Here is a 26,928-nt window from a genome sequence, read left to right as displayed (position 1 = left end):
ATTTTTAAATCTTTTTTTTTTTGACTTTTTTTTTTTTTTTCTTTTCGAACTCAGCGGCACTTGACCACTGAGCCTCATCTCCAGCCGTATTTTATATTTTCTTCAGAGACGGGTCTCACTGACTTCCCTCTTGCCTCGCTTTTCCTGAGGCTGGCCTTGAATTCGAGACCCTCCTGTGTCAGCCCTCCATAGCCACTGGGATTAGAGCCATGTGCCGCTCCACCAGACTTTAAAATCTTTTGTATTTTTTCTTTTTTTTAAATTCATTTTTATTGTAAACAAATGGGATACATGTGTTTCTCTGTTTGTACATGAAGTAGAGGCGTAACATTTGTGTAATCATACCTTTACCTAGGGTATAGATTTTGATTCATTCTGTTATTTTTTTCTCCCCGCCACCCAAATCTTTTGTATTTGATCATTTTATTCATGAGACATATTTTTAGAATGTTAGGAAAAATGCTTCTAATAGGACTATGTTGTCTCTTTTCATTTCCTTTGTTTACATGTTTGGCATCAAAATGAGGACATTGCTTAAGCTTTTATTTTCTCAAGTTGTATGTTTTTAAAATTTTTCTGTTTTATTTTCTTTCCATTTTTATTAGCACATTGTGATTATACATAATATTGGGGTTCATTTTATTCTTTTATCTGTTTGCTAACACAGTTTGAGTCTATGCACTTTACCACTGAGCCTTACACTCACTCCTTTTTATTTTTTATTTTGAGACGGTCTCACTAAGTTGCTCAGGACCTTGCTATGTTGCTGAGGCTTCTCTCAAACTTGCGTCCTCCTGCCTCAGCCTCCCAGGTTGCTAGGATTACAGGTGCACCCCCGTCCCTGGCGAACATTGGGGTTCATTTTTTACATAACATGCCAGCGTGCGGGTAATTTGCTCCACTTCAGTCCCAGTAACTCCCCTTTCTCCTACTCTCTTCCTGTGTCCTTTACTCTGCTGTACTTATTTTTTTTTTTCAGTTATCTTTTTTTTGATCGATGCTTTCTAGATAAACGTGATTGTGGAGGTCACTGTGATGCACTGGTGCGTGCACGTTGCATGGTTTGTTCACCTTGATTCCACTGTTCCCTCTTCCCATTCCTCCTCCTTTCCCCTCAGTCTCCCTTCTCTGCTGCACTGATCTCTCTTCCCTTTTCATGGGGTCCCTCCTACACCAGTTTCTTTTCTTCTTCTTCTTTTCTTCTTCTTCTTCTTCTTCTTCTTCTTCTTCTTCTTCTTCTTCTTCTTCTTCTTCTTCTTCTCCTCCTCCTCCTCCTCGTCCTCCTCCTCGTCCTCCTCCTCCTTCTCCTCCTCCTCCTCCTCCTCCTCCTCCTTCTTCTTCTTCTTCTTCTCCTTCTTCTCTTTTTTTAAAGTAAAATAATATATGATTCAATGTTAAATTCCTAAAAGCACATGAAAGAAATATGACAAAACCATGTAAAACTTCTTGATCAAAAATATTACTTCAGAACAGGAGATTTTTGTTCATGGCCAAGAGGGAGAGTGAGAGGCAGAATAAGACAAGTTGAATGGCACTAGGAGGAACACTGAAAATATCTGAATAATCCTGTGTGCATAAACTTTGATTATGAGCTTTTCCATCTCTTTCATCCTGGCCCATCTGACACGAACATACCTCATTGTTGGTTTTTACCAGATTATATTTGCGGTTGAACATCTTTAAAAATATTGTTATTCTTATTTTTCATTTTGTGAATAACTTTTTCATAACTTTTGTCCAAAATTGTATTTAACCTCTACTTTAAAACTTTCACTTATGAATGTAATGTATTGGTTTCCTTGTAGAGCTCTTTTCTTTATTATTTTTTTTTTAATTTTTACAGACTGCATTTTGATTCATTGTACACAAATGGGGTACAACTTCTTACTTCTATGGTTGTACACAATGTAGATTCACACCATTCATGTAATCATACATATACATAGGGTAACACCTGTTTCATTCGGCTATCTTTCCATCCCCACCACCCCCTCCACCCCATTTTCCTTTACACATCCAGAGTTCCTTCATTCGTCTCTTACCCCCACTACCCCCATCTTTATATATCATCATCACTTATCAGAGAAAACATATGACCTTTGGAGTTTTGGACTTCACCTTTTCACTTAGCATGATGTTTTCCAAATTCATCCATTTTTCCAGCAAATTTCATGATTTTTTCTTCTTTATGGCTGAGTAATAATCCATTCTGTATATATACCACAGTTTCTTTATCCATTCGTCAGTTGAAGGGCATCTAGGTTGGTTTCACAATCTAGCTATTGTCAATTGAGCTGCTATGAATATCGATGTGGCTGGATCACTGTAGTATGCTGATTTTAAATCTTTTTGGTGTAAACCGAGGAATGGGATAGCTGGGTCAAATGGTGGGTCCATTGCAAGTTTTGTGAGGAATCTCCATACTGCTTTCAGAGTGGTTGCCGCCAATTTGCAACTCCACCAGCAACGTATGCGTGTGCCTTTTTCCCCACATCCACGCCAACAGTTATTATTGCTTGTATTCTTGAGTATAGCCATTCTAATTGGAATTAGATGGAATCTGAGGGTGGTTTTAATTTGCATTTGTCTAATTACTAGGGATGATGAGCACTTCTTCATATATTTGTTGATCACCTGTTATCTTTTTCTCTGAAGTGTGTGCCTAGTTCCTAGCCCTTTTATTGATTGGGTTCTTTGTATTTTGGGTGTAAAGTTTTTAAGTACTTTATAAACTTTGGAGATGAGTGCACTCTCTGAAGGTGTGTGGAAAAGATTTTCTCCCATTCTGTAGGCTCTCTTTTCACATTATTGATTGTTTCCTTTGCTGAGAAAAAGCTTTTTAGTTTGAATCTGTCCCACTTATGATTCTTGCATTTATTTCTTGTGCTATGGGTGTAGTATTAAAGAAGTCTGGTCATAAACCACTGTGATGGAGATTTGGGCCTACTTTATCTTCTATTTGGTGAAGGGTCTATACCCTAATTCCTAGATCCTTGATCCATTTTGATCCACTTTGGGTTGAGTTTTGTACAGGGTGAGTGTAGGGAACATTCCTCAAGCTTATCTGACAGCAGTCACTGACACCATGGTCTAAGGAAGCCAAACAGTCTGAACAGAGAAACTGAGGTAATGGTAAAGACTCGCCATGGAGTGAAGGTCTTTGCAGTTGCTGAGGCTGAGTTTGAGCTGAGGGGGGGCCTTGTTGTGTCATGCATCACAGAAAGCTGTGATGTGAGCTGGCCCACGCTGCCTTGTCTCATGCTGTGTGCTGGAGCTTGCCATTCCCTCAGCCCTTTGTCTCAGACCTGTTGCTGGGCAGAATGGCTCAGACATACTTGGTTTGTTTACACTACCTGGAGCCTTGAGTTCACCTATAGGCTGACTCTGTTATACTTTAACAAGCATGTTAACCCGATTGGATAATGTGCCTATATATGTCCTGTGCAACCCTAAATAAAATTAGATCCCTGCCTTCAGAGCTCGATCTCCCATGCCTGAGTAAGCGTGCTGGGTAAGGCAAAGTAGGGTAGGCATCATTTGTCCTCACCCTCAGCAAACCCATCTCTGAACATCTACAGGTGAGAGATACAGGTTTAATTTCATTTTACTGCATGTGGTTTTCCAGTTTTGCCAGCACCATTTGTTAGAGAGGCTATCTTTTCCCCATTGTAAGTTTTTGGGCACCTTTGTCTAGTATGAGGTTACTGTACTTATGCGGGTTTGTCTCCGTGTCTTCTATCCTGTACCATTGGTCTACCTGTCTATTTTGGTGCCAATACCATGCCGTTTTGGTACTGTTGCTCTATAGTAGAGTTTGAGGTCTGGTATTGTGGTACCTCCTGCATCACTTTTTCTGCCCAGGATTCCTTTGGCTCTTCTGGGTCTCTTGTTCTTCCAGACGAATTTCATGATTCCTTTTTCTATTTCTGTGAGAAATGTTATTGGGATTTTAATTGGAATTGCATTAAATCTGTGTAGTGCCTTTGGAAGTATGGCCATTTTGGTAATATTAATTCTGCCTATCCAAGAACATGGGAGGTCTTTCCATCTTCTAAGGTCTTCTTCAATTTTGTTCTTCAGTGTTCTGTAGTTTAGTTTTCAGTATAGAGATCTTTCACCTCTTTTTGGTAAGATTGATTCCCAAGTTTTTTTTTTTTTTTTTTTTTTTTAAGGCTATTGTGAACGGAGTTGTTTTCCTCATTTCCATTTCAGATGTTTCATCGCGTATGAATAAAAATGCTTTACATTTATGCATGTTCATTTTATATCCTGCTACTTTGCTGAATTCATTTATGAGGTCTAGAAATTTTCTGGTGGAGGTTTTGGATCCTCTAAGTATAGAATCCTGTCATCAGCAAAGAGTGACAGTTTGAGTTCCTCTTTTCCTGTTCATATCCCTTTAATTTCATTAGTCTAATTGCTTTGGCTAGTATTTCAAGAATGATCTTGAATAGAAGTGGTGAAAGAGGGCATCCCTATCCAGTTCCAATTTTTAAAGGGAATGCTTTCAGTGTTTCTCCATTAAGAATAATGTTGGTCGTGGGTTTAGCATAAATAGCCTTTACAATGTGGAAGTATGTTCCTACTATCGCTATTTTTTCTAGTGTTTTGATTATGAAGGGATGTTGTATTTTGTCGAATGCATGTTCTGCATCAATTGAAATAACCATATGATTCTTATCCATAAGTCTATTGATATGATAGATTACGTTTATCGATTTATGTATGTTGAAGCAACCTTGCATTCCTGGGATGAAGCCCACTTGATTGTGGTGCACTATCTTCTTAATATGTGGTTTGCCAGGATATTGTTCAGGACTTTTGCATCTATATTCAACAAGGATGTTGGTCTAAAATTTTCTTTCCTTGATGTGTCTTTGGTTTTGGTATGAGGGTGATATTAGCTTCATAGAATGAGTTTGGAAAGGTTCCCTCCTTTTCTATTTCCTGGAATACTTTGAGAAATTTTGGAATGAGTTCTTCTTTGAAGGTCTTATAGAACTTGGCTGATAATCTGTCTGGTCCTGAACTTTTCTTGGTAGGCTTTTGTTGGCTTCTTCTATTTCATTGGTTCATATAGATCTGTTTAAATTGTGTATGTTCTTCCTGTTCAATGTGGGAAGTCATATGTCCCTAGAAATTTGTCAGTGTCTTTGGTTTGGTTGGAACTGTAATGTATAAAAGCTGTTCCCCGGCCCTTTCCGATGCAGCCATTTTCCCCGCCTCCGAACCACTTGTCAATCTGTGAACATCCTAGCTAGCTATTGGTTCATCAGTCAGCTTGCCAGTATCCTTCTCCATTATTAGTCCCCTGTTAGCCCGGCGGAATTCAACCGCCATCTTTCCTCTCTTGCTTTTCTCTCCTACACACTTGCTTTTCCTCCTCCTCGCTTTCCACTCTCTCTAGCATGCACCCTTTCTCTTTCCTTTCTCTTTTCCTCTCATTTTCTCTCTTACCCTGTAGGGAGACACTCTGTTTGCTTAATACATTCCCTTATGTGATTACCCGTGTCCAGTGTGTTTTCCGTGGGATCCCTTACATTGGTGCCATGACTTGGGATGGGATCTTCCACTGTCTCTCATCTGGGTGGAACCCCATCCGATGCCCCAGTGCCCCCGGACACAGCCCCACCTTCCATTCTGCCTGGACACTCTGCTCTGCATTCATCACCGGACTTCAGGTTGGTGAGTCCTCTAGGCCAGTTCCCCTAGGCCGATTTATCCGGGACCCTCAAGGTGGCTGAGGGGTGGGGGGGGTGCCCCCAGGCACAACTTTTATAGTTACGGCTGGCCCCTATAGTCGGTCTTATCTGCTAGGTGGATTCCTGATTTTATGGTGGAGATTCTCAGGTTTGAGGCTCATCTCACGCTCACGCACTCGTACTCGAAAACCCTGATATCACGTCCTCAAACCCTTCTCGACTTTTGCCCGACACACACATTGGTGCTTGTGTGACGACACAATCAATGTGCTGCCCCTCATCTCCAGCCCAGTACTCTGCCCTCGGGATGCCCTGCCAGAGACTCGGCTCTATCAGTCCCCACCATGGAATCTGGGCCCTGCAATCTGGCAGATTCAACCTTGGGAACCCTTCGCCCGACCCCCTGTACTGAAAGCCATCAAAATCCGTTTGTGTAATGGCACACAGCTTCCATGAGTGAGCGGGCAGATGGAAAGGGATTCTTTATCTTCAAGTCTCTTCTTTCTTGCTTCTTAGCTCTTCCTGCAGGCTCAAGCGCCTCCAGACCCTGCTTCTCCATCTTCCCCTGCTTCCCAGTGTAATATAAGTAGCCCCATTCCCCAGAAGTAGTGGGAGATAATTGTTTGACAATTTTCTGTGTCCAAACCTAAATTGATTACTAACCAGGAAAAAGGATTAAAAGGACCTTAGCATCACGTTTCTGCTAGAACATTTTAGCCCCTTTCAGATTCAGATCTCAGTCAAGGCGTACATTGAAATGTAAATGTAGGAAGGTGCAGTGGGAGACCAGTCTCAAACCCAAGGAAAAAAAAGTGTCCATTTTAAATTTCTCCTAGGCTACAACTCAGAATACGTTTCTCACTTTCACCTTTTCTCTCCTTCTCATTGTCTCATGCTATAATTAATGACCATTATCATTTTTCTTCTAGGACTCTTATTTTTCTTAAATGCTATATTTTTGAGCTCACAATTTTGATCCTACATAACTAGGTTAATAATTTTTGATCAGTTCTTTTTATCCAACTCTAGAGTTATTTTTGAACATCCGTTACATTGCAATGGAGATAAGCATTACAAGGCCTTTGCTTTTGTGTTAAATATAAGCGCACATAAAAATTAAAATTTTAGAAATGGATCCAAATATTTTTAATTCCCGTGATTTAAAAAGGTTCAATTTAAATTGGGTAAACTAATAGAAGTAAAATGTCTTTAAAATTAACTCACAAGTCTCTAGGTGTTCACACTAATAAAATGTTGATGTTTATAAAATGCCTAACATCAATTTTTCTAGGACTTTTCTTCAACAGGAAAGAGACGGCAAATACTGTTGGTACACTTGTCTGATATCTTGTGTTTTTTTACAATAAGATGAGTGAATTAGAGTTGACATGTATGGGATTACTCAATGTGTTTGTTAGAGACATCTAATTAATTTACAAAGTTATTCCATGGAGTAACATACTTAAAAACATTATTCTTTGTATATTAAATGTGTTCATATTTTCCAGGTACACAAGTCTTTAAAGCAGAAAATTCATCAAGCTGCTATTCTCCAAATTAAACTTGTCTGTAATGGTAAACCTATCATTTAATGTTCTATTATAGGACCTGTCATCAATAGGGTATATGTAAAATTTGTTAAATGTATTTCTAAAAGTTATTGAGAGCCTGATTTGTTTAAAGTTTAAGCATGAAAGCATTTTACCACTTTGCCACACAAAAGGAAACTTAAAAGCTCTCTCAGCCTTTCTTTAATTCATGTTTTAGATATAATGTTAAATTATGTTAACTAATGTTCATATAGACTCAAGAGCCAATGTATGTAAACTTCTTAAAATGACGTTTAACAAAGTGTAATGTGCAATAGCAAAAGTGGGACAACAGTGACTGAGATTGGGGTCTCTGATGACCTCATGACTGTGGCATGCCTGGTGGCTGGGAGTGCTCCTGTGCAGGGGCACAAGATGCCTAACTACTGTGGCAGTACATTGATCTCAGACACACAGCTCTTGGGCAGGGAGGAATTGTTTTTCTAGATAACCAGTGTTTCATCAGCACCCTTCTCTGGTTCCTGCCCACCTTACCGTACCTGTGGAACCTAACATTGCACATATATAGAGATTGCTGACATAACTCTTTAGATCTGCATTTCCATCAGAAAACAGAGCTCCATCTGATCTCAGCTTATTCTTCAAAATCTGTGTTTATAGTCCTTTATTTTCTAATACTCCTTTGCCCCTCATTGAACTTGAGAGTTTGGTCATGATGGTCATGGCAAAAGAGGAAAAATTAGCTTCAGAACATTTTACCTAAGATTTGTGAAAAGCCCCACCTTACCTGAGATAAGACTCTGCCTCACAACCCTGCTGCACATCAGAATGGCTCCAAAGTAAGCCAGACTTTAACTCTTTTAAAGTTGTTGTTCACAAGTTTGATGTTTGTTGTAAAGATTACTGTGATCTCAACCAGGGGATATAATGAATAACTCAGCCAAAATTCTAGATAGCTATTGCACAAGCTGAATGCTTTTCTGTTGGTGATTCCATTTTTTATTTCCTTGTAAACTCTGTTGCCTGATATTTTGCAGAAGTGCACCATAGATTAACTTGAAAAGCCATCACCTATAGGACAGATAATGTAGACCCCAATTAGATAAAAAAGGAGTACATAACTGTAAAGTTATAGACATTGAAGCTAAAGCCCAGTACTCTTACTTTATGACTGGTGAGACTGACTTGCTTGATGGTTAAGATCAAACTTGGAGATTGAGATTAAATACAGAGGTCAAGAAAAGTCCATATTTGGGTCTTGCCCTCAAAGTCAGCCTGAACCCAGGGAACAAGAGGACTTCTCCAAGGAGCTTTGCAACTCTGGGTCACACAACCTCCTGATCAAGGAGATTGATGAGGCCACTAGAGGAAAAGCCACTCAGTGCACCTGCTGCAGAGGAGGGTCAAGGAAAAAGGGAGACATCCCTGGTGCTTTCAAGGAAAGCCACCTCATGGAGAAGACCCTGCTTAACCAATGGCACTAATGGAGCTAAGAAGCTGCTCTTAAGTTCTCTATGAGTGACCCCTGTGGGAACTCAGCTGACTCTTTAACAGACAGGAACGGCTCATCTTGACCAACTTGATCTTGAACACGTAGCAAAACAGTTAAAACCAAAATATAGCCATTCTTGGGCATTTAAAAGAAATAATACTTAAATGTAACTTAAGATGTACACTTGTATTAGCCCACTAGAATAAAGACTAAAAGCTACAAGAGAGAGATTCTTAGGCAAATGTGCCTGATAACTATCAAGAGAAACTGCCAGAGTCAGAAGTTTTAGTCAGTTTAAAGTCTACAGACACAGGTAGGCTTAATCTATGTTTGCTAGTAACAGAAGTATAGAGATCTACTAAATGCTCTGTTTACATTCCTGATAACCTGGACAATGTTAAAGTTCCCAAATAAAGGCCTTGTCCTCTCCAGCCTTTGCTAGGCCTTGTTATGGGAACAACTTCTCAGTTCTTCCACTCCCTGGTGAGGAATTACTGACTTCTGTCATCTTTTATGATATGCATTGGCATGTTCCAGATTCTGCAACATTTATATTGTATCATCTCATTTCAGTACTCATGTCTTTTTTTTGTTTGTTTGTTTGTTTTCTTCTCTCATAGAAGCACCCATCCCCACATGCCTTTACAACCTGCTCTTCCCCAACCGGACTTCTACCTCAGACCCCTCAATTGACCTGATTTCTAAAAAGGGAACTCCAAACTGCTTGCCCCACGCTGCCCGCTTTCAGCTCGAAGAAGGCAGAGTGGTCATTGAGCCCCTTTCCCTACAGCAAAGGAGTTCCTAAAATTAGAGGGGTGAATGAAGCCAGAATTGGGGACAGGCAGTTAGTGTAGAAATAGGGGATCAGTCAAATTGAAGAAATGAAGTCCATGAAAACCATCTGCCTTTGGAAGTTTGTAAGGAGAATGGACTTTGTACATCTCACCTGCAAAACCAGCCCCAGTCACTTAGGCAGGAAGGAGAGAGAAGGCTTTGGAAAGAACTAGAGAGCAAAAGATTTTCTTATAAAAACAGAAACGGGGGAATGTAATGTATAAAGCTGTTCCCCTCTCCTTTCCGACGCAGCCATTTTCCCCGCCTCCCAACCACTTGTCAATCTGTGAACATCCTAGCTAGCTATTGGTTCATCAGTCAGCTTGCCAGTATCCTTCTCCATTATTGGTCCCCTGTTAGCCCGGCAGAATTCAACCGCCATCTTTCCTCTCTTGCTTTTCTCTCCTACACACTTGCTTTTCCTCCTCCTCGCTTTCCACTCTCTCTAGCACATGCCCTTTCTCTTTCCTTTCTCTTTTCCTCTCGTTTTCTTTCTCACCCTGCAGGGAGACACTCTGTTTGCTTAATACATTCCCTTATGTGATTTCCGTGTCCGGCGTGGTTTCCATGGGATCCCTTACAGGAACATAGATTTTCAAAGTAACTTTTTATTATGTTATATAGTTAAGTGATGTCTGCCGTGATACTTCCTTTTTCATCATGAATTTTAGTAATTTGAGTTTTCTCTCTCTTTCTCTTTGTTACTGTGACTAAGGGTTTGTCTATTTTGTTTACTTTTTCAAAGAACCAACTTTTTGTTTTGTCAATTTTTGGAATTGTTTGTTTTATTTCAATTTTATTGATTTCACCTCTGATTTTAACTATTTCCTGTCTTCTACTACTTTTGCTGTTATTCTGTTCTTCTTTTTCCAGGGCTTTGAGATGTAATATTAGGTCATTTAGTTGTTGACTTTTTATTCTTTTCTTGAATGTGCTCCATGAAATGAATTTTCCTCTTAGTACCACTTTCATAGTGTCTCACAGATTTTGATATGTTGTGTCGTCATTCTCATTTACCTCTAAGAATTTTTTCATCTCTTCCCTGATGTTTTCTGTTATCCATGCTTCTTCAATATCATATTTAGTCTCCAGGTGTTGGAGCAATTTCTGTTTTTTATGTTGTCATTGATTTCTAATTTCATTCCATTATGATCCGATAGAACACAAGGTAGTATCTGTATTTTTTTGCATTTACTCAGGGCTGCTTTGTAGCATAACATATGGTCTATTTTAGAGAAGGTTCCATGTGCTGCTGAGAAGATAGGGTATTCGCTCTTTGATGGATAGAATATCTTATATATGTCTCTTAAGTGTAAGTTATTGATTGTGTTGAGTTTTAAGGTTTCTTTGTTTACTTTTTGTTTGGAAGATCTATCCAGTGGTGACAGCAGTGTGTTAAATTCACCCAGAATTATTGTGTTGTGGTGTATTTGATTCCTGGAATTGAGAAGGATTTGTTTGATGTACATGGATGCACTGTTGTTTGGGGCATAAATATTTATGATCATTATGTCTTCCTGATTTATGGTTCCCTTAAGCAGTATGAAGTGTCCTTTTATATCCCTTCCAACTAACTTTGGCTTGAAGTCCACTTTATCTGAAATAAGGATGGAAACCCCCGCTTTTTTACTGAGTCTGTATGCGTGGTGGGTTTTTTCCCATCCTTTCACTTTTAGTCTGTGGTTGTCTTTTTCCATGAGATGAGTCTCTTGAAGGCAGCATATTGTTGGGTCTTTCTTTTTAATCCAATATACCAGTGTATGTCTTTTGATTGGTGAGTTTAGGCCATTAACTTTCAGGGTTACTACTGAGATATGATTGTATTCGCAGTCACTTGGGCTTGTTTTTGGTTTTAATTTGACTTGGTTTCCCCTTTGATTGACTTTTCCTTCAAGGTAGTTCCTCCCTTTGCTGCCTTACATTGTTGTTTTTCATTTCCTCCTCTTGGAATATTTTGCTGAGAATGTTCTGTAGTATAGACTTTCTATTTGTAAATTCTTTTTCTTTTTTTTTAATCATGGAAGGTTTTCATTTCATCTTCAAATCTGAAGGTTAGTTTTTCTGGTTATAGGATTCTTGGTGAATAGCCATGTTCTTTCAGAGCTTGAAATATGTTGTTCCAGGCCCTTCTATCTTTTAGGGTCTGGACTAAGAAATCTTCTGATATCTATATTGGTTTCCCTCTATATGTAATCTGATGATTTTCTCTCACAGCCTTCAAAATTCTATCTTTATTTCGTATGTTAGGCATTTTCATTGTAATATGCCTTGGTGTGGATCTTTTGCAATTTTGTGCAGTTGGTGTTCTGTAAGCCTCTCGTATTTGATTTTTCATTTTATTCTTCATGTTTGTGCACTTTTCTGATATTATTTCATTGAATAGGTTGTTCATTCCTTTGGTTTGTATCTCTGTGCCTTCCTCAATCCCAATAATTCTTAAATTTGGTCTTTTCATGATGTCCCATAGTTCTTGAAGTTTCCATTCTCAATTTCTTACCATCTTCTGTATTTGGGCAACTTTGTTTTCAAGATTAAATATCTTTTTCTTCATTGTCTAAGGTTCTGTCTTCCAAGTGATCTAGTCTGCTGGTGATGCTTTCCATTGAGATTTTTATTTGGTTTATTGTTTCCTTCATTTCAAGGACTTCTCTTCGTTTTTGTTGTTGTTGTTGATGTTGTTGTTTTGTTTTGTTTTGTTGAGAATCTCTATTTCTTTGTTGAAATGGTCTTTTTGTTTCCTGCAGTTGGTCTTTCAAGTCTTTATTGATATAATCATTCATTGCCTTCATTTGCTCTGTTATCTCATCCTTTGCTTCATGAATCATTTTAATTATGTATATTCTGAACTCCATTTCTGACATTTCTTCTAACATACTGTCACTGGATTCTACTAGAATAGAATCTGGGTTTGCTTTTATCATTTTCTTTTCTCGTTTTTACATGTTCTTCATGTATCTTCCCCTCTTGCAGTGCAGATCTGGGGTATTGCATTTTTCCCCCTAGAAGCTTATAGTGACCCTGTAGGTTTCTGAAACCTTTTCTTAATGGGGAGATCAATATTAGCAGTGCCCGGTACAGACAATATGCAGGCCTAAACCAAATAGCCCATATGAAGCCTTTAACAATATTGTCATAATAAACAGAATGAGTTCAATTATTATCTTCATTATAACAAATGGATTTGCAATAAGGTCTGTAGTTTGTAATGGAGGACAAAGAGGATGGGGAGGGGTGTAGGATTTAGCTGTTAATGGGATAAGAAAAGAGTGTATAGAAGTTCTAGATTGTAGAAGGAGTGAAGGTATAATCAAAATGAGTTGATTGTGAGCATGAGAAAAGGGAGAAAGAGACTCTGAGGAAACAGGTAAACAAAAGAAAAATAGAGCAATCAAAGTAAAGAAATAAAAACTTAAAATTTTTCAAAAAGGAAGAAAAAAACAAAGAACAAAAGATCTACACTTTAACAGTCATATACTTCCCAGTCTTCAGTAGGCTGACGTATGAGAGGAACCTGGCAGTGAACTTCCAGTCTGCAGCAGGCATCTCAAGACGGGATTTACCCCTCCTAAAGATGGGAGCTACCACTTCCAGGGTAATCCAAGATGGCCGCTTTGGCTTCCAAATATGTTGGCCAATGGGGAGCTGCAGCTCATAGCATGGGCATGGTCAGCTGAGGGTCTCAGAGGTGGGGTGCAGTTGGTCAGGCAGGGATTCTACATGCGAGGTGTAGTTGGTTTGGTTCAGGGGTCCTGGAGCTGGGGCTTGGTCAGTCCACCGGGGGGTCGTACAGGTCCTGGCTGTTGTCTCAAAATGGTGGCAGCCATGTGTAACCAAACCTGTAAGTTCTGAGACAGTGGACTTCCAGACAACAGCAGGCATCTGGTGATCCACTGCCGGTGTGTGGTCAGTCTGCTGGCTACTGGCGGACCATCCACAGGTGGACCTCAGGTGGTGGGTGATGGGTCAGTGAAATGCAGGTGATGGGCAGGCAAGAGGCAGGCAAATGGCAAGTGATAGGCACCAGTCAGTGAGCAATCTATACTCAGAAAGTAGTTGATGTGCTGGCAGACTGCAGGTGCTCACAGTGAACAAATCGGGTAAACAGCAGGGGATCGATAAGCAGCAAAGACTGTCTCACAGAGAAACAGATGTACTCTGCTTGAAACCCAAGTTACAGAGTGACAGGAATGCAGCCTCCCTCTAGTCCGCCACCTTGGATCTCCCAGTTTCTTCTTTATGTTGCTGTACCTCCCACGGATGAGTTGAGATGTCCAACATCTGATTCTCACTTATTTCACTCAGCCTGTTGTCATCCAGGTTCGCCCATTTTCATGCCCATGACAAAAGTTCATTCTTTATGACCGTGTAAAATTCCATTGTGCGTATACACCACATTTTCTTTATCCTTTCATCTGTTGATGGGCACCTGGGCTGGTTCAATACCTGGATATTGTGAATTGTGAACTGTGAACTGTGGTGTGACGGGGTCCCTGCAGCAGGTGGATTTCACATGGGCACTCAGGGTGCTGCTGTACTTTAGTGCTGAGTCTCAGGGTTTTCAGCAGGACAGGCGAATCCTCCCGAGGCTGCCAACCAAGTTTCACAGGAGCTGTGTCATGCAGTTGTGTGATATTTGAGACTGTTGCAGAGTCACAGTGGTTCTTGGATTTCTGTGTTTCAGTGTGAAGCAGCTCGCACTGACTTTGCTGCCCTCCTGCTCCCTGAGCTGTTGTGATTTCTCATCCACATGGCACTCCTGGTGTCATGACTACACCCTGGTTACTGTTGCTTGAGGCAGGTTTTGCACTCATGAGGTGCTAATCAAACTGCTATTGTCTTTTTCAACATTGTGTGCTATTTGGGGCCATTTCCAATGTCCTGTGATGTTTTCAATTTTTGGGGTGCTCCTGGGGATGGAACCAAGAGGCACTCGACCACTGAGCCATATCCCCAGTCCTATTTTGTATTTTCTTTAGAGACAGGGTGTCACTGTATTGCTTAGAGCCTTGTTTTTGCTGAGACTGGCTATGAACTTGCAATCCTCCTGCCTCAGCCTCTGGAACTGCTTGGATTACTGAGAACTCATCACCTACAATTCTGATTGGCAATAAGTAGAATGTGTAGATTCTTTTGGGAGTATCACTACCTCAATAACATTAAACTTTTCATTCATGAGCATGGGATGGTTTTTCATTTATTTGGATCTTTTGACTTTTCCAACAAGGATAGCAGTTTAGAAAATAAATTTTATAATTTTCTATTATGTTATTTATTATGTATATATTTCATGCTTATTATGTATTATTTTATTTTTTCTGTATTTCTGATGTACCATTGTAAATGAACTTTTCTGTTAATTTCCTTTCAGTATATCAGGTGTACAGAATGTTATTCTTGATTATTGATTGATTATTATTGTTGCATATTGATTTTTTTCACTGCTGACCTTGGGAAAAAATCGTCCTCTTGGGAGTTTCCAGGTTTTAAATATCGTGAGTACTGCAGCTGTAAATGTCGCAGTGCAGGATTTTGCATAGACCTGTATTGTGAACCCAAGCGGTTTACCCTAACTTTTGGAAATGCCTTGGGGTTCAGGAGCCACTGCTGTGACGTAGGAGGTGGGGTTGATCACTTCAGCCTGTGAAAGTCGAGTGGTCCTGGGCCTGTGAGGAGGTGTGTGAGACCTGTGTATATTCATATGTGTTAGAGCCCACGACTTCCCAGGAGTTGAACTCCCCCGTGTAGCAGGGTAGGTGCAACCGTGAGAAACCCCATCAAATGCCCTGTAGAGTTACTTGCAGTAACTCTAGGGAGCAGGAAGCCAAAAATTCAAGTCAAATGTGCACCGTGTGAGATGGTCACTGTTGGTGGGGAGAGGGGGTGAAGGTGCAGAGGCTGCACTGCCTCCTCCCATCTTGGTGCCTGTGGCTGCTGTCTCTGCAGGTGAGTGAGTCTGAGTCTGTGTTTCCTGCACCCACCAGTATCTGCTTGACAAAGTCCTTGACTTTGCCTCAGTGTGTGGGGCTGTGTGAGTTTGCCCTGGGTTCTGAACACCGTGACGGTCCTCCTGGTTTCCCTGGTAGCACCCTCTTGCTGTGCTGTCTAGAGGTGGTGAGAGCAGGCATCCTTGACTTCTTTTTTTTTTTTTTTTTGTCATGGAGAGAGCCTTTGGTCCTGCAGCATAGCCTCAGGTTTTGTAGATCCCTGTGGCTTCTCAGGGTTTTTCCTTCTTTTCTAGGTGTGTGGGTGTTTATGTTTGTATGTTGTGAAGATGGGTTGAGCATTTTTTTTTTTTTTTTTGGAAGAGGGGTGGGTACTAGGGATTGAACTCAGGACACTTGACCACTGAGCCACATTCCCATCCCTCTTTTATATTTTATTTAGAGATTGGTCTCACTGAGTTACTTAGGGTGTTGCTTTTGGTGAGACTGGTTTGAACTTGTGATCCTATTGTCTCAGCCTCCCAAACCGCTAGGATTTCAGGTGTGGGCCCCTGCACCTGGCAACTCGTTGAACTTGGTCAGCTGCTTTATCTTCATTCTTTCCAGGTATCACCATCTCTCCAGAAGCCTGATGCACAAGTATTTTCTGCAGTTTTTTTGGGTTCTATTTCACTCTGCTTATGGTGTCCACAAAGGACAAAGTTTTCATTTTTTGGTCTTCATTCACATTTAAATTTCACATACTGATGAGGTGCAGTGAGCTAGCTACATACCTGTCCCAGTGGGTCTTGATCAGATCAGAGAATATGTTCTGCCTTCTCCTAACATTTGTCCTTTCTTGGTGTCTGTGGACCACTTCCCCAGCTTCATTTGAAATGCACAGTGACATACTGTGCACTGTGGTCCTCCTTCTGTGCTGGAAGGTAGTCCTGCTGACTCCTCCTGAGCACATTCTGGTCCCTGATGCCACACCATTTACTCCTTTCCCTCTCTTCCTTACCTCTTGTGAGTACTGTGTAATCAAATTGCAGCTCCCATGTGAGTGAGAGCACATGGTGTGTCTCTGTGCCTGGCTTATTTCACTTAGCTGCTGTCCTGCAGTTCCAGACTCATTGCTGCAGATGACAGGACTGAAAGCTGTTTTTGGTAAAATCATGTTCATCTACTGTTCTTTCATGAATCACGTGGATGATATAACATCCCATAAACCATTCCCAATTCCAAGATTGTGAGACTTGTGCTCTGTAATTTTGTTTTTTAAATTTTTTAATCTGCTTTATTTGTTCTGATTAGTCATACATGGCAGTAGAGTGCATTTTGACATATTTACAGAAATGGAGCGCAACTTCTTATTCTATACATGGGACTGTGTCGCACCAGGAGTGTAATCATACAAGCATATAAGGTATTAACGTCAGTCCCAGTCTACCATCCTTCCCCTTGCCACTGACCCCATTCCTCCACTCACTCCCCTCTGTTCAATCCAAAGTTCCTTCATTCTTCCCTACCCATCCCCCACTATGGATCAGCATCTGCTTATCAGAGGAAACATTTAGCCTTTGTTTTCTTGAGATTGGCTTATTTCACTTAGCACGATATTTTCTAGTTCTCTCCATTTACCTGCAAATGTCATAACTTCACTCTTCTTTACGTCTGAGTAATATTCTATTGTGTATTTGCACCTCATTTTATTTATCCATTCATCTCTTCAGGAGCATCTAGGTTGGTTCCATAGGTTAGCTATTGTGATCTGAGCTGCTATAAATATTGATGTGGCTGTGTCACTGTGTTATGCTGATTTTTAGTCCTTTGAGTATAAAGCAAGAAGTGGGTTAACTTGGCCAATGGTGCTTCCATTCCAAGTTTTCTTAGGATTCTCCATACTGCTTTCCACAATGGTGCACCAATCTGCAGTTCCACCAACAATGTGTGAGTGTACCTTTTCCCCACATCCTCACCAACACCTGTTATTGCTTGAATTCTTGGTAATTTCCAGTCTGACTGGAGTTAGATGGACTTTTATAGTAGTTTTGATTTGTATTTCTCTAATTGCTAGAGGTGATGAACACTTTTTCATATGTTCACCAATCCATCGTATTTCATCTTCTGTGAAGTGTGTCTGTTCAGTTGCTTAGCCCATATATTGATTGAGTTACTTTTTTTTTTTTTTTTTTATGTTCTTTGAATTCTTTATATATCCTGGAGATTGGTGCTCTATGTGAAGTGCTTGTGGTAAAGATTTTCTCTCACTCTGTATGCTCTCTCTTCATGTTACTGATTATTTCCTTTGCTGAGAGGAAACTTTTTTAGTTTGAAATCATCCCATTTATTGATTCTTAATTTTACTTCGTGTGCTTTAGGGGTCCTGTTAAGGAAGTCATGTCCTAAGATGACATGGTGAAGGTTTGCGTCTACTTTTTCTTCTCTTAGGAACGGGGTCTCTGTTCTAGTCTTTGATCTACTTTGAGGTGAGTTTTGTGCAGGGTGAGAGATAGCGGTTTAATTTCATTTTGCTACATATGGATTTCCAGTTATTCCAGCACCATTGGTTTTCTCCATTGTATGTTTTTGGCACCTTTGTTTAGTATGAGGTAACTGTATTTATGTGGGTTTGTCTCTGTGTCTTCTATTTTGTACTCCTGGTCTACAGGTCTGTTTTGGTGCCATATCCATCCCATTTTTGTTACTGTTGCTCTGTAGTGTAGTTTAAGGTCTGATATTGTGACTCACTGATGTTGCATGTATTCCAGGTTTCTCCTCCACTTTCTTTCAGCTTTTAATTCTTATAAATTTAATATATTTGAATTTCTCATTCTTCTTCATTGTTGCTTACTCTATGTAAAATTGTTTTTCATATTTCTCTAGAACAATATTCTCTGAAAATGTTTTAGTTTGTATTTCACATCACAATGTGTAATGAATTATTTGTCCACAAATTGAGGGAAATAATATCCATTTTTCAATTGGATAGCAGTTTGTCTTGACATATGTTTAAAATTTTATGTAATGTTCCACTCCTCTACAACAATTTTCATGTCATTAGTCAATTTTTATATGGATTTCCAGCCACTGAAAATTTCCTTTTTTCTTGGTTCATCTCTTGGTTTATCTCTCAGCTACTCTTATGTGTGTCCAGTTGTATAATTTAATAGTTAATTACAGTCACAGATCACGTAAACATTGCGGAACTTAATTTTTAGGTTGCCTCCCCATTGTACAAACACCGTAGTGTATTTACACAATGCTCGAATGAGTCCCCTATTACATATCTAGACTCTGTGGTGATGATGCTTCCTAGGCCAGAGCCCTGCACAGCATTTCCTTTAGAAGACACCGAAGGTGATCATGTATTAGGTTGGGTTGTCCCACCACCCCCACAAACCTGATAGTAACTCTTTATTAATGATCACCATATGTGTAACCCATTATGAACCAAATTGTTTTTGAGTAAAACATTGTTATATGGCACAGGACTGTGTACTGGATAAGCCCACAGTCTGCTGCTGTCTAGGACCTTAATAGGTGTTACACATTTCTTCTTCCTATTGGGCTTGGAAAAGGACTTTCTGTTGATGACTGGGGATGGTTTTTAAATGTCAGAAAAGGTATCCGACACTTATCCATTTGCATTTTGATATTAATTGGAAGAAATTATCAAATTGTTTATTGATCACAGTTCTTGTTTACTAGTTGGTTAAATTTGATCAGGAGTGAAGTACCTACCAATTCTACTTGTTCTCTTGGTGTAGTCACATAGGGTGAGTTCAATCCCCAATTACCATGCTGTGATCACCTGAATGAAATGCTGTCTAATAGGGAAGTTCCTATTCCTAGACACTTTGCTCACTCAAAAGATTGTTCTTTTTTTTTTTTTTTTTTTTCTTTTGATGGGTGAGGGAACCTTGATATTTGAGGTTCTAATGTAAAAGAACAAAATAACAGAATTTCTGTAGGAAAGCAAACATTTAGTTAAATACTGCGTTGCTTACCTACACTTCAAGCACCGTGAGTCAGTGTAAATGCTTAGTTTGGTGTTGGATCTGTAAACTCAAAAGGATGGGATGCAGACCTCAGTGGATTCAGAGAAGCCTTTATTCATTCACAGACTTTGGCATCTGATGCAAAAATGGCCCTCAGTTACAGAGGGGATTTTGGTTTTATAGGGTAGGACTAATTTTCCATGGGGTGAGGTCTAGGTTATAGGGCCCAGCATTCAGTATCTGTTCCTTTCCCCCAGGGCCCATCCTTACCAGGAAAGGGTCTGCTAGGAGGTTAATCCTTGGCTAGTTTTCTCTCCCTCCTCCCAAGCTGCACCTCTCTCCATTTTTCTTCATGGGCTACCATGCATGAATATTATGTTCCATAACACATCAGGATCCCTTCCAAATTTTTAGCTCCCCCTACCAGTTAGAGTACCACTTTGTCATCAGGGATTTTTAAGGATACATACTGTCAGGAGAACTAATATTCATATTCACTCTCTTCTGCAAAGGAGATATTAGGGCTTCATTGTTCCATGTAGTAGACATGCAGCCTGCAAACATGTTAGGGGTGACCTATAAGCAAACTTTACTCCACGAACTCTAAAACAAGAAGGGTGTTTTTCCTCTAATGATGCTGTTCTGGATAGTTTTAAGTCTTATGTTAGAATGCTTGTTTGGGGAAGTGAGTGCAGAGAGAGAGTACAAAGCTAAATCACCAAATAATGAAATAAATATTTGGAGAACACAGAATTGTGAGAACATCTCACATGTTGAAAATAGAGCCCTCATGTTGCCAGTTTCTCCTGACCTGCCCTACATTTTTGTGGGACATTTTAGAACTCAGTGGTCTTTGAGGATGTGGCTGTGAACTTCACCCAGGAGGAATGGGCTTTGCTGGATCCTTCCCAGAAGAATCTTCACAGAGATGTGATGCAGGAAGTCCTTAGAAACCTGGCTTCTATAGGTAAGGATGATGTTTCATTACATAATCAAATACAGAGCACATGGGAGGTTTTTATTTTTTCCTCATTGATTTCAAATGTGTAAAGGGAGTACTTTGGGAAATAAATTCAGTCTAATGTCATCATACTGAGCAGTATAAACACCATAATTCTTTTTTATCCCCTTGTTTACATAATTTTTATTGTTGCATTACCATTGTCCACATTTTCAATCCCATTCATTCTGAAGTGATGCTGATTCATAATGACTGTTCTGGGTCTATATTTTAGGAGACAAATGGGAGGACCAGAACTTTGAAGATCAGAACACAAATCCCAGAAGAGATCTCAGGTAATTTGTACTCATAAGAGGAAACAGAGTGCCTTGAGGGAATTTTAGCATGTCTTCTAATTTTACAAACAAACAAATAAAACAAGCATGGTACGAATTATAGTTATTCTGTTTTTACCAAATCTGAACTTTAATGTGAGATACATGTTTAGTGGTTCTAATATAATTGAAATTTTGACAGTGCTATTTAACTGCCTTTATAGTACTACTGTTTTAGTAGTACCTATGGAGAAGCCATGTTGTGAACTAATCCTGGCATTGACTTTCAAACATTATAGACATGACAGAAAACCAGTAACATTCCCTGAATTTGGTAATAGTGTTAATCCAATGCCTACGAATAAACATCAGAGTATTAATGAGCCAATCATATATTGTCCATGTAATTTTTTTTTAACAGAAGTCATATGGTAGGTGCTGGAAAAATTAAAAAATGTACTCATTGCAGAAAACCTTTCAGTGAGATTCCAAATTTTACTCTTAAGGGGACATTCCTGCTAGAAAGTCCATGTGAAAGTGGTTTGTGCAGCAATCTTCATATATCTTTCTTTCCTTAACAGGCCCATCATATCTCACTCTGCAAACAAACCACATGAGAATGAGGAGTGTGGAGGTAAGCCATATGAACTTAAACGGAACAGAAAATCCTTCATGTCTCTCTCAAATGTTCAAAGAAAAGTGTCAGTGTACACCGTAAATGGAACATATGGATGTTTGACATGTGGAGAAGAGTTCAGTTCTTCCAGGTGTTTTGAAAAATATCAACAATCTTATACTAGAGAGAAGTTATATGGATGTAAGCAAGGTGGGAAGTCCTTTGCTAGTTCAAATTACTTCCATTACATTCATGTTTCTCATTCTGGAGAGACAGCTTGCAGATGTAAGCATTGTTGGGAAGGTTTTATTAGTTTGGCTGACCTTAAAGTACATGAGCAAACTCATAATGTGGAGAAACCTCATAGATGTAAACAATGTGGAAAAGCCTTCACTACTTCCTCTTCCCTTCAAATACATGAACGAACTCATACAGGAGAGAAGCCCTATGAATGTAAACAATGTGGAAAAGCCTTCAGTACTTCCTCTTACCTTCAAATACATAAACGAACTCATACGGGAGAGAAGCCCTATGAATGTAAACAATGTGGAAAAGCCTTCACTACTTCCTCTTCCCTTCAAATACATGAGCGAACTCATACTGGAGAGAAGCCCTATGACTGTAAGCAGTGTGGCAAAGCCTTCACTCAGTCCAGTCAGCTTCACACACATGAACGAACTCATACAGGAAAGAAGCCCTATGAATGCAAACAATGTGGAAAATCTCTTGGTAGTTTCTCTTACCTTCGAATACATGAACGAACTCATACAGGAGAGAAGCCCTATCAATGTAAACAATGTGGGAAAGCCTTCACTATGTCCTCTTACCTTCAAATACATAAACGAACTCATACTGGAGAGAAACCCTATGAATGTAAACACTGTGGGAAAGCCTTCAGTAGTTCTACTTGCCTTAGAATACATGAAAGAACTCATACTGGAGAGAAACCCTATGAATGCAAACAATGTGGGAAAGCCTTCAGTAGTTCTACTTGCCTTAAAATACATGATAGAACTCATACTGGAGAGAAGCCCTATGAATGCAAACAATGTGGGAAAGCCTTCAGTAGTTCTACTTGTCTGAAAATACATGATAGAACTCATACTGGAGAGAAGCCGTATGAATGCAAACAATGTGGGAAAGCCTTCAGTAGTTCTGGTTGCCTTAAAATCCATGAAAGAACTCACACTGGAGAGAAGCCCTATGAATGTAAACAATGTGGGAAAGCCTTTGCTTCGTCCGGTAACCTTCACCCCCATGAAAAAACTCATACTGGAGAGAAGCCCTATGAATGTAAACAATGTGGGAAAGCCTTTGCTTCATCCAGTAACCTTCACTCCCATGAAAAATCTCATACTGGGGATAATCCCTTTGTATGCCAACCATGTGGTAAAATTTTTAGTGGTCCTCCTTATCTTCATGTGCACGAACAGATTCACACTGCATAGAAGCCTTACGAATATAAATAACTGTGGTAAAACATTCATTTTTTTCTTTCCTTTTTCCTCAAATACATGAACAATATCAGAGTGGAGAAAGGCCCTGTGAGGGTAAATATTGTAAAACCTTCACAAGTTTGGCTTATTTTCAAATACATGAAAAAACTCATACTGGGGAAAAACCTTGTGGTTATAAACAACGTGGGAAAGACTTGTTCCTGTGGAATTTGTGTACACACAAATATTGATACTGGAGAAGAATGCTGTGTATGCACATGGCGTGGTAAAGCCTTCCCTAGTTCTGCTTCTGTTCACGTACAAGAACGAACTCATACTGGAGAGACCTCTGATAAATGTAAACAATATGGTAAAGCCTTTGTGTTAAAGACCCAGCCAATGGCCTTGGGACTGCTGGTGCTCTTGTTGAAAATAGCCTTGACATCACTTCAGCTTGACTCTGTAATGTAACCCTAGGATTGTAACTACCAACCCCAAAGGATGGTTTCTGACCTGAGTGGGCCTCACGTGAACTGAAGGCTTTTCAGCCATATTCTGCATGTTCAGGATTGCAGATCTCAAACCAACGGCCTCTGTACCACCTGTTCAAAATCCATGGGACCTATGGAGCTGCCCCCTCACACACCTCCCACCTCCAGGGGCATGGATACCAGTGCCGACCTTCCAAACACAACTAGCACAATCATCAGAAGCACAGCCATGGTCTCCCCAGCCCACAGACTTCAGACCTGAGGTGCTGGTGCCAAAAACCCTAGTGCTGCATGGGCTCTTGTCTTGGGATGTTTTCAAGATGGTAGAGTTGCCACCAAAAGCTTCAGTGCCATCAGGTATTGGCCCTGGAGCCAGAGAACATGCAACTTTGTATGCTTACATTCACTGAAAAGTTGGGTAACTACCTTTACAAACTGTAGTCAGAATATCAAGGCACTCACACAATGTGGACATAAATAAAAAGTGAAATCACCCAGACTATTTTTTTAGCTCCCTGTAGCCAAATTCAAAGCACCTGTACAACTAACATCCTATAGTTCATCTACATAAAAAATCCTTCCTACAAAATCCGCTCCATGCATTTTACCAGAGGTGCAGATGTCAGTGACTGGACACAGAATCAAGAGTGGAAACGTGGCACCTTCAATGAGGAAAATGCCTCCCCAGGAATAGATCTGCATTTGAGGGACAGCTGTGAAAAACCCGAGAAAGAGTTTACAATGGTGATTGATCATCAGTCAGATGTCAGCAAATATACACGAATGATAAGAAGTAATGGGTAAAAGAACTTCGGGCTATGAATGGAAAATTCCCCAAAGACATAGAAGTCACAAAACAGAACCTATCGGGGCTGAGATTGTGGCTCTGTTTTTCTTACCCAGCATGTGTGAGAAACTTGGTTCAATTCTTAGCACTGCATATAAATAAATGAATAAAATCAAAGTTCATCAACAATGAAAAAATATATCAAAAAAGAAGCAATGAGAAATTTGCAACTGTAACCATTAAAAACAAATTAATAGAAATTTTGCTCAAAAGACTTAATCAGCAGATGAAAGAACTTCTGAACTTAAAGAGATGTCTTTTGAATTTACCCAGTCAGACCAAATAACCAACCAAACAAGCAATTAAAATAAATGAAAGTCTAGTAGGCTTATGGATAATAATATGTGAACAAATGATCACATTCTCAGAATCCCAGAAGTTGAAGGAAAAGGGAGTGTCATTGAAAATATACCTTATGAAATAATAGCCAAAACAACCCAAGTTTCCAAAGAGGTAAGGGTATCAAGATGCAAAAAGCACCAAAACAGACCTTTATGAAGGCACATTACAGCAAAATGCAAGAAGTACAAGAATAATAATTCTAAAAGAGCAAGAGACAAATGCGTAATGACTTATAACAGAATTGCCATTAGACTTAGAGCAGATTTCCCCACAGGAACCTTACAAGCCAGGAGAGAAGGTGATGATCTATGGAAAATAGTGAAAGAAAATAACTGGCAACCAAGAATACCATACACTGTAAAGTCATCTCTCCAAAGCCATGGTGGTCCACAACTGTGATCTTACCCACTGGCGAGACCGAGGCAGGAAGAGCACAGGTTTGATGCTAGTCTCCTGAACTTAGTGATGCCCTATCTGAGAGCAAAACAACAAGGTCAGTGATGCTACTCAGTGGTAGAAAACCCCTGGGTTCAAGCCCCAGTACCACCGAAACAAACGCATGAATAAAGAGGAAGGGTAATCAGTCGTTTCCCAGACGTGCAGAAGCTGAGGGAATTAAGCACCACTAAACCAACCCTACTGAAATACTTCTTTCCTACATTGGTAACAGAAGAATGAGAACTATCATCCTGAAAACACATGAATACAGAAAACTCAGTAGGAGAACAGACAGAAGAGAATCAAATTGTAGCATCAGAAAACAAGTTTGCATTTCTAATTTAGACCGCATGCATAAGAGAGTTTACGCAATGTTTTTCTTGGACTGGCTCATTTCACTTAGCACATAGGTATTAACATTTCATCCACATCATCCCAAATGACATCATGTTCTTCTCAAAAGCTAAAGAAAATTCACAGACAGGCCTACTACAGTTTTGTTAATCCCATCTTCCTGACTGTACGTTTAGCTTATTTCTACATCTTGGCGGCTGCTGGTGAAGCTGAAGTGAATCTTGGAATGCAGATATGCTGACAAGGGCTGATTTCATTTCCTTTCTGTGTATACCTGGAGGACAGGCTGTGGAGTCATGATTACCTCTATCTTCATTTCCTTTGAGGAACCTGCACAGTCTTTCCCATGATGTCTGTATCAATTGATATCTCCACCTCCATTTCAAACATGTTCTCTTTTCTTCATATTCTGGCCCATTTTTGGTACCACTTTTTCATAATGACCATCTTAAGAGGTGTGAGGTGACTGCGACAACATAAAAATAAAACTCCTAGAGAAACACACAGTGGAAAAGCTCTTGGCATTTGTCTTAGCCATAGTTTCTCTGGACAGGACATGAAGAACACAAGGAATACAAAGAAAAATAAATGAATGTATTTAATGAAATCATTCCATATAACAAAAATGTAAATGGGTGAAATAAAAATTTCACATAAATTTTGAGAAAATATGTGTACATGGAACTTGTTTGACTTGATTTGAGAGAATCTAATAACCTGATTTGACATAGGCCAAAACCTGAATAGAAAGTTTTTCAAAGAAGACCATCTTAAAAGGGTTAAGGTACTATTCCTGTGATATAACATGAAACTAGAAAATAGTATAATAGAATAGCTTTTGGTGTAGGTCTCAACAATTATTTGTTTGGAAAGGACACCAGGAAAAAGGGAATAAAAACAAACGAGCGAATACATTATTCTGCACAACAAAGGAACAAGCTGGTGAAAAAAAAAACAAATATTTATTAGCCACATATCTCATTATGGTACTGTTTCTATGTGTACATGGAACTCATGCAAGTCAATAGAAAAAAGAAAATTATCTATTAACCTGATCTGACTTGGGCCAAGACCTGCATAGACGTTTCTAGAAGAAGACATAAAATGACTAACAGGTGCTCAGCATTCCTGACCACCAGGAATTGACACTCAAAACCCTAATTTGTGTTCTACATGTCATTTAACTCACACAATGAAAATGAGTATCAAGTGTAGTAGATCATCTTCTCCATCCCACCACAGAAGACCCTGAGACATCAGGCATGGGCTGCCCAAACTCTCTTTCAACCACATTGTCCTTTCTCAACTGCCACAGAGGTCTAGAAAAGTGGAATACATCTCATAAATACATCACCAGATAGGCAAGGGATGAAAGAAGACACAAGAGAATGTAGAATATATTAACAAGTCTATATGCAAAGAAACAGACCCTGTGTAAGGAACTGTCACAGAGACAGTTCCTTTAAAATGTTCACATAAATTTAAAATGTTCACATAAATGTCCAGCCCCCACTGAATTTTACCATAGTTGGAACAAAATTAGTACAAGTGCTTCAAGGTGAACTCCAAAACACAGCAGATGGTAAAATACTGATTATCCGGTTCTACGGTGGAGTTTAGGGAGATGTT

The 26,928-nt window shown here is 39.7% G+C and overlaps 2 protein-coding genes across 15 annotated transcripts in view; both read left to right on the top strand.

Moving 5' to 3' along the window:
• LOC306663249 (zinc finger protein 124-like) overlaps window positions 1–26,928 on the top strand; it is a 368,872-nt gene that overhangs the window by 15,100 nt on the left and 326,844 nt on the right. For 10 of the 14 annotated variants that reach the window (XR_013764410.1, XR_013764411.1, XR_013764412.1 and 7 more), the window contains exons 2-4: window positions 20,341–20,467; window positions 20,736–20,796; window positions 21,357–21,409. The exons of 1 other annotated variant lie outside the window; for it this stretch is intronic. Coding sequence is in view for 5 of the 13 variants with exons in the window: in XM_079143682.1 (XP_078999808.1) it covers window positions 20,341–20,467; window positions 20,736–20,796; window positions 21,357–21,409 (241 nt within the window). In the remaining 8 variants the exon portion in view is untranslated. Of the gene's footprint in view, window positions 1–14,656; window positions 20,468–20,735; window positions 20,797–21,356; window positions 21,410–25,475; window positions 26,761–26,928 lie in introns of those variants that run through there. 3 more of the 14 variants (XR_013764404.1, XR_013764408.1, XM_079143684.1) reach the window with 2 other exon arrangements.
• Window positions 21,416–25,482, top strand: LOC306663235 (uncharacterized protein). Its single transcript, XM_079143650.1, has one exon. It carries the CDS (start codon window positions 21,448–21,450, stop codon window positions 22,837–22,839), a length of 1,392 nt encoding a protein of 463 aa, XP_078999776.1. The 5' UTR covers window positions 21,416–21,447; the 3' UTR covers window positions 22,840–25,482.

The sequence above is a fragment of the Sciurus vulgaris genome (genome assembly GCF_902686455.1).
Source record: "Sciurus vulgaris genome assembly, chromosome: 6".
NCBI lineage: Eukaryota > Metazoa > Chordata > Mammalia > Rodentia > Sciuridae > Sciurus > Sciurus vulgaris.
This window is presented reverse-complemented; position numbering and strand designations above follow the sequence as displayed.

Bases quoted from the DNA above. Each gene is read 5' to 3' on its own strand.
- LOC306663235 (XM_079143650.1), top strand. From the start codon at position 21,448: ATGTCTCTCTCAAATGTTCAAAGAAAAGTGTCAGTGTACACCGTAAAT.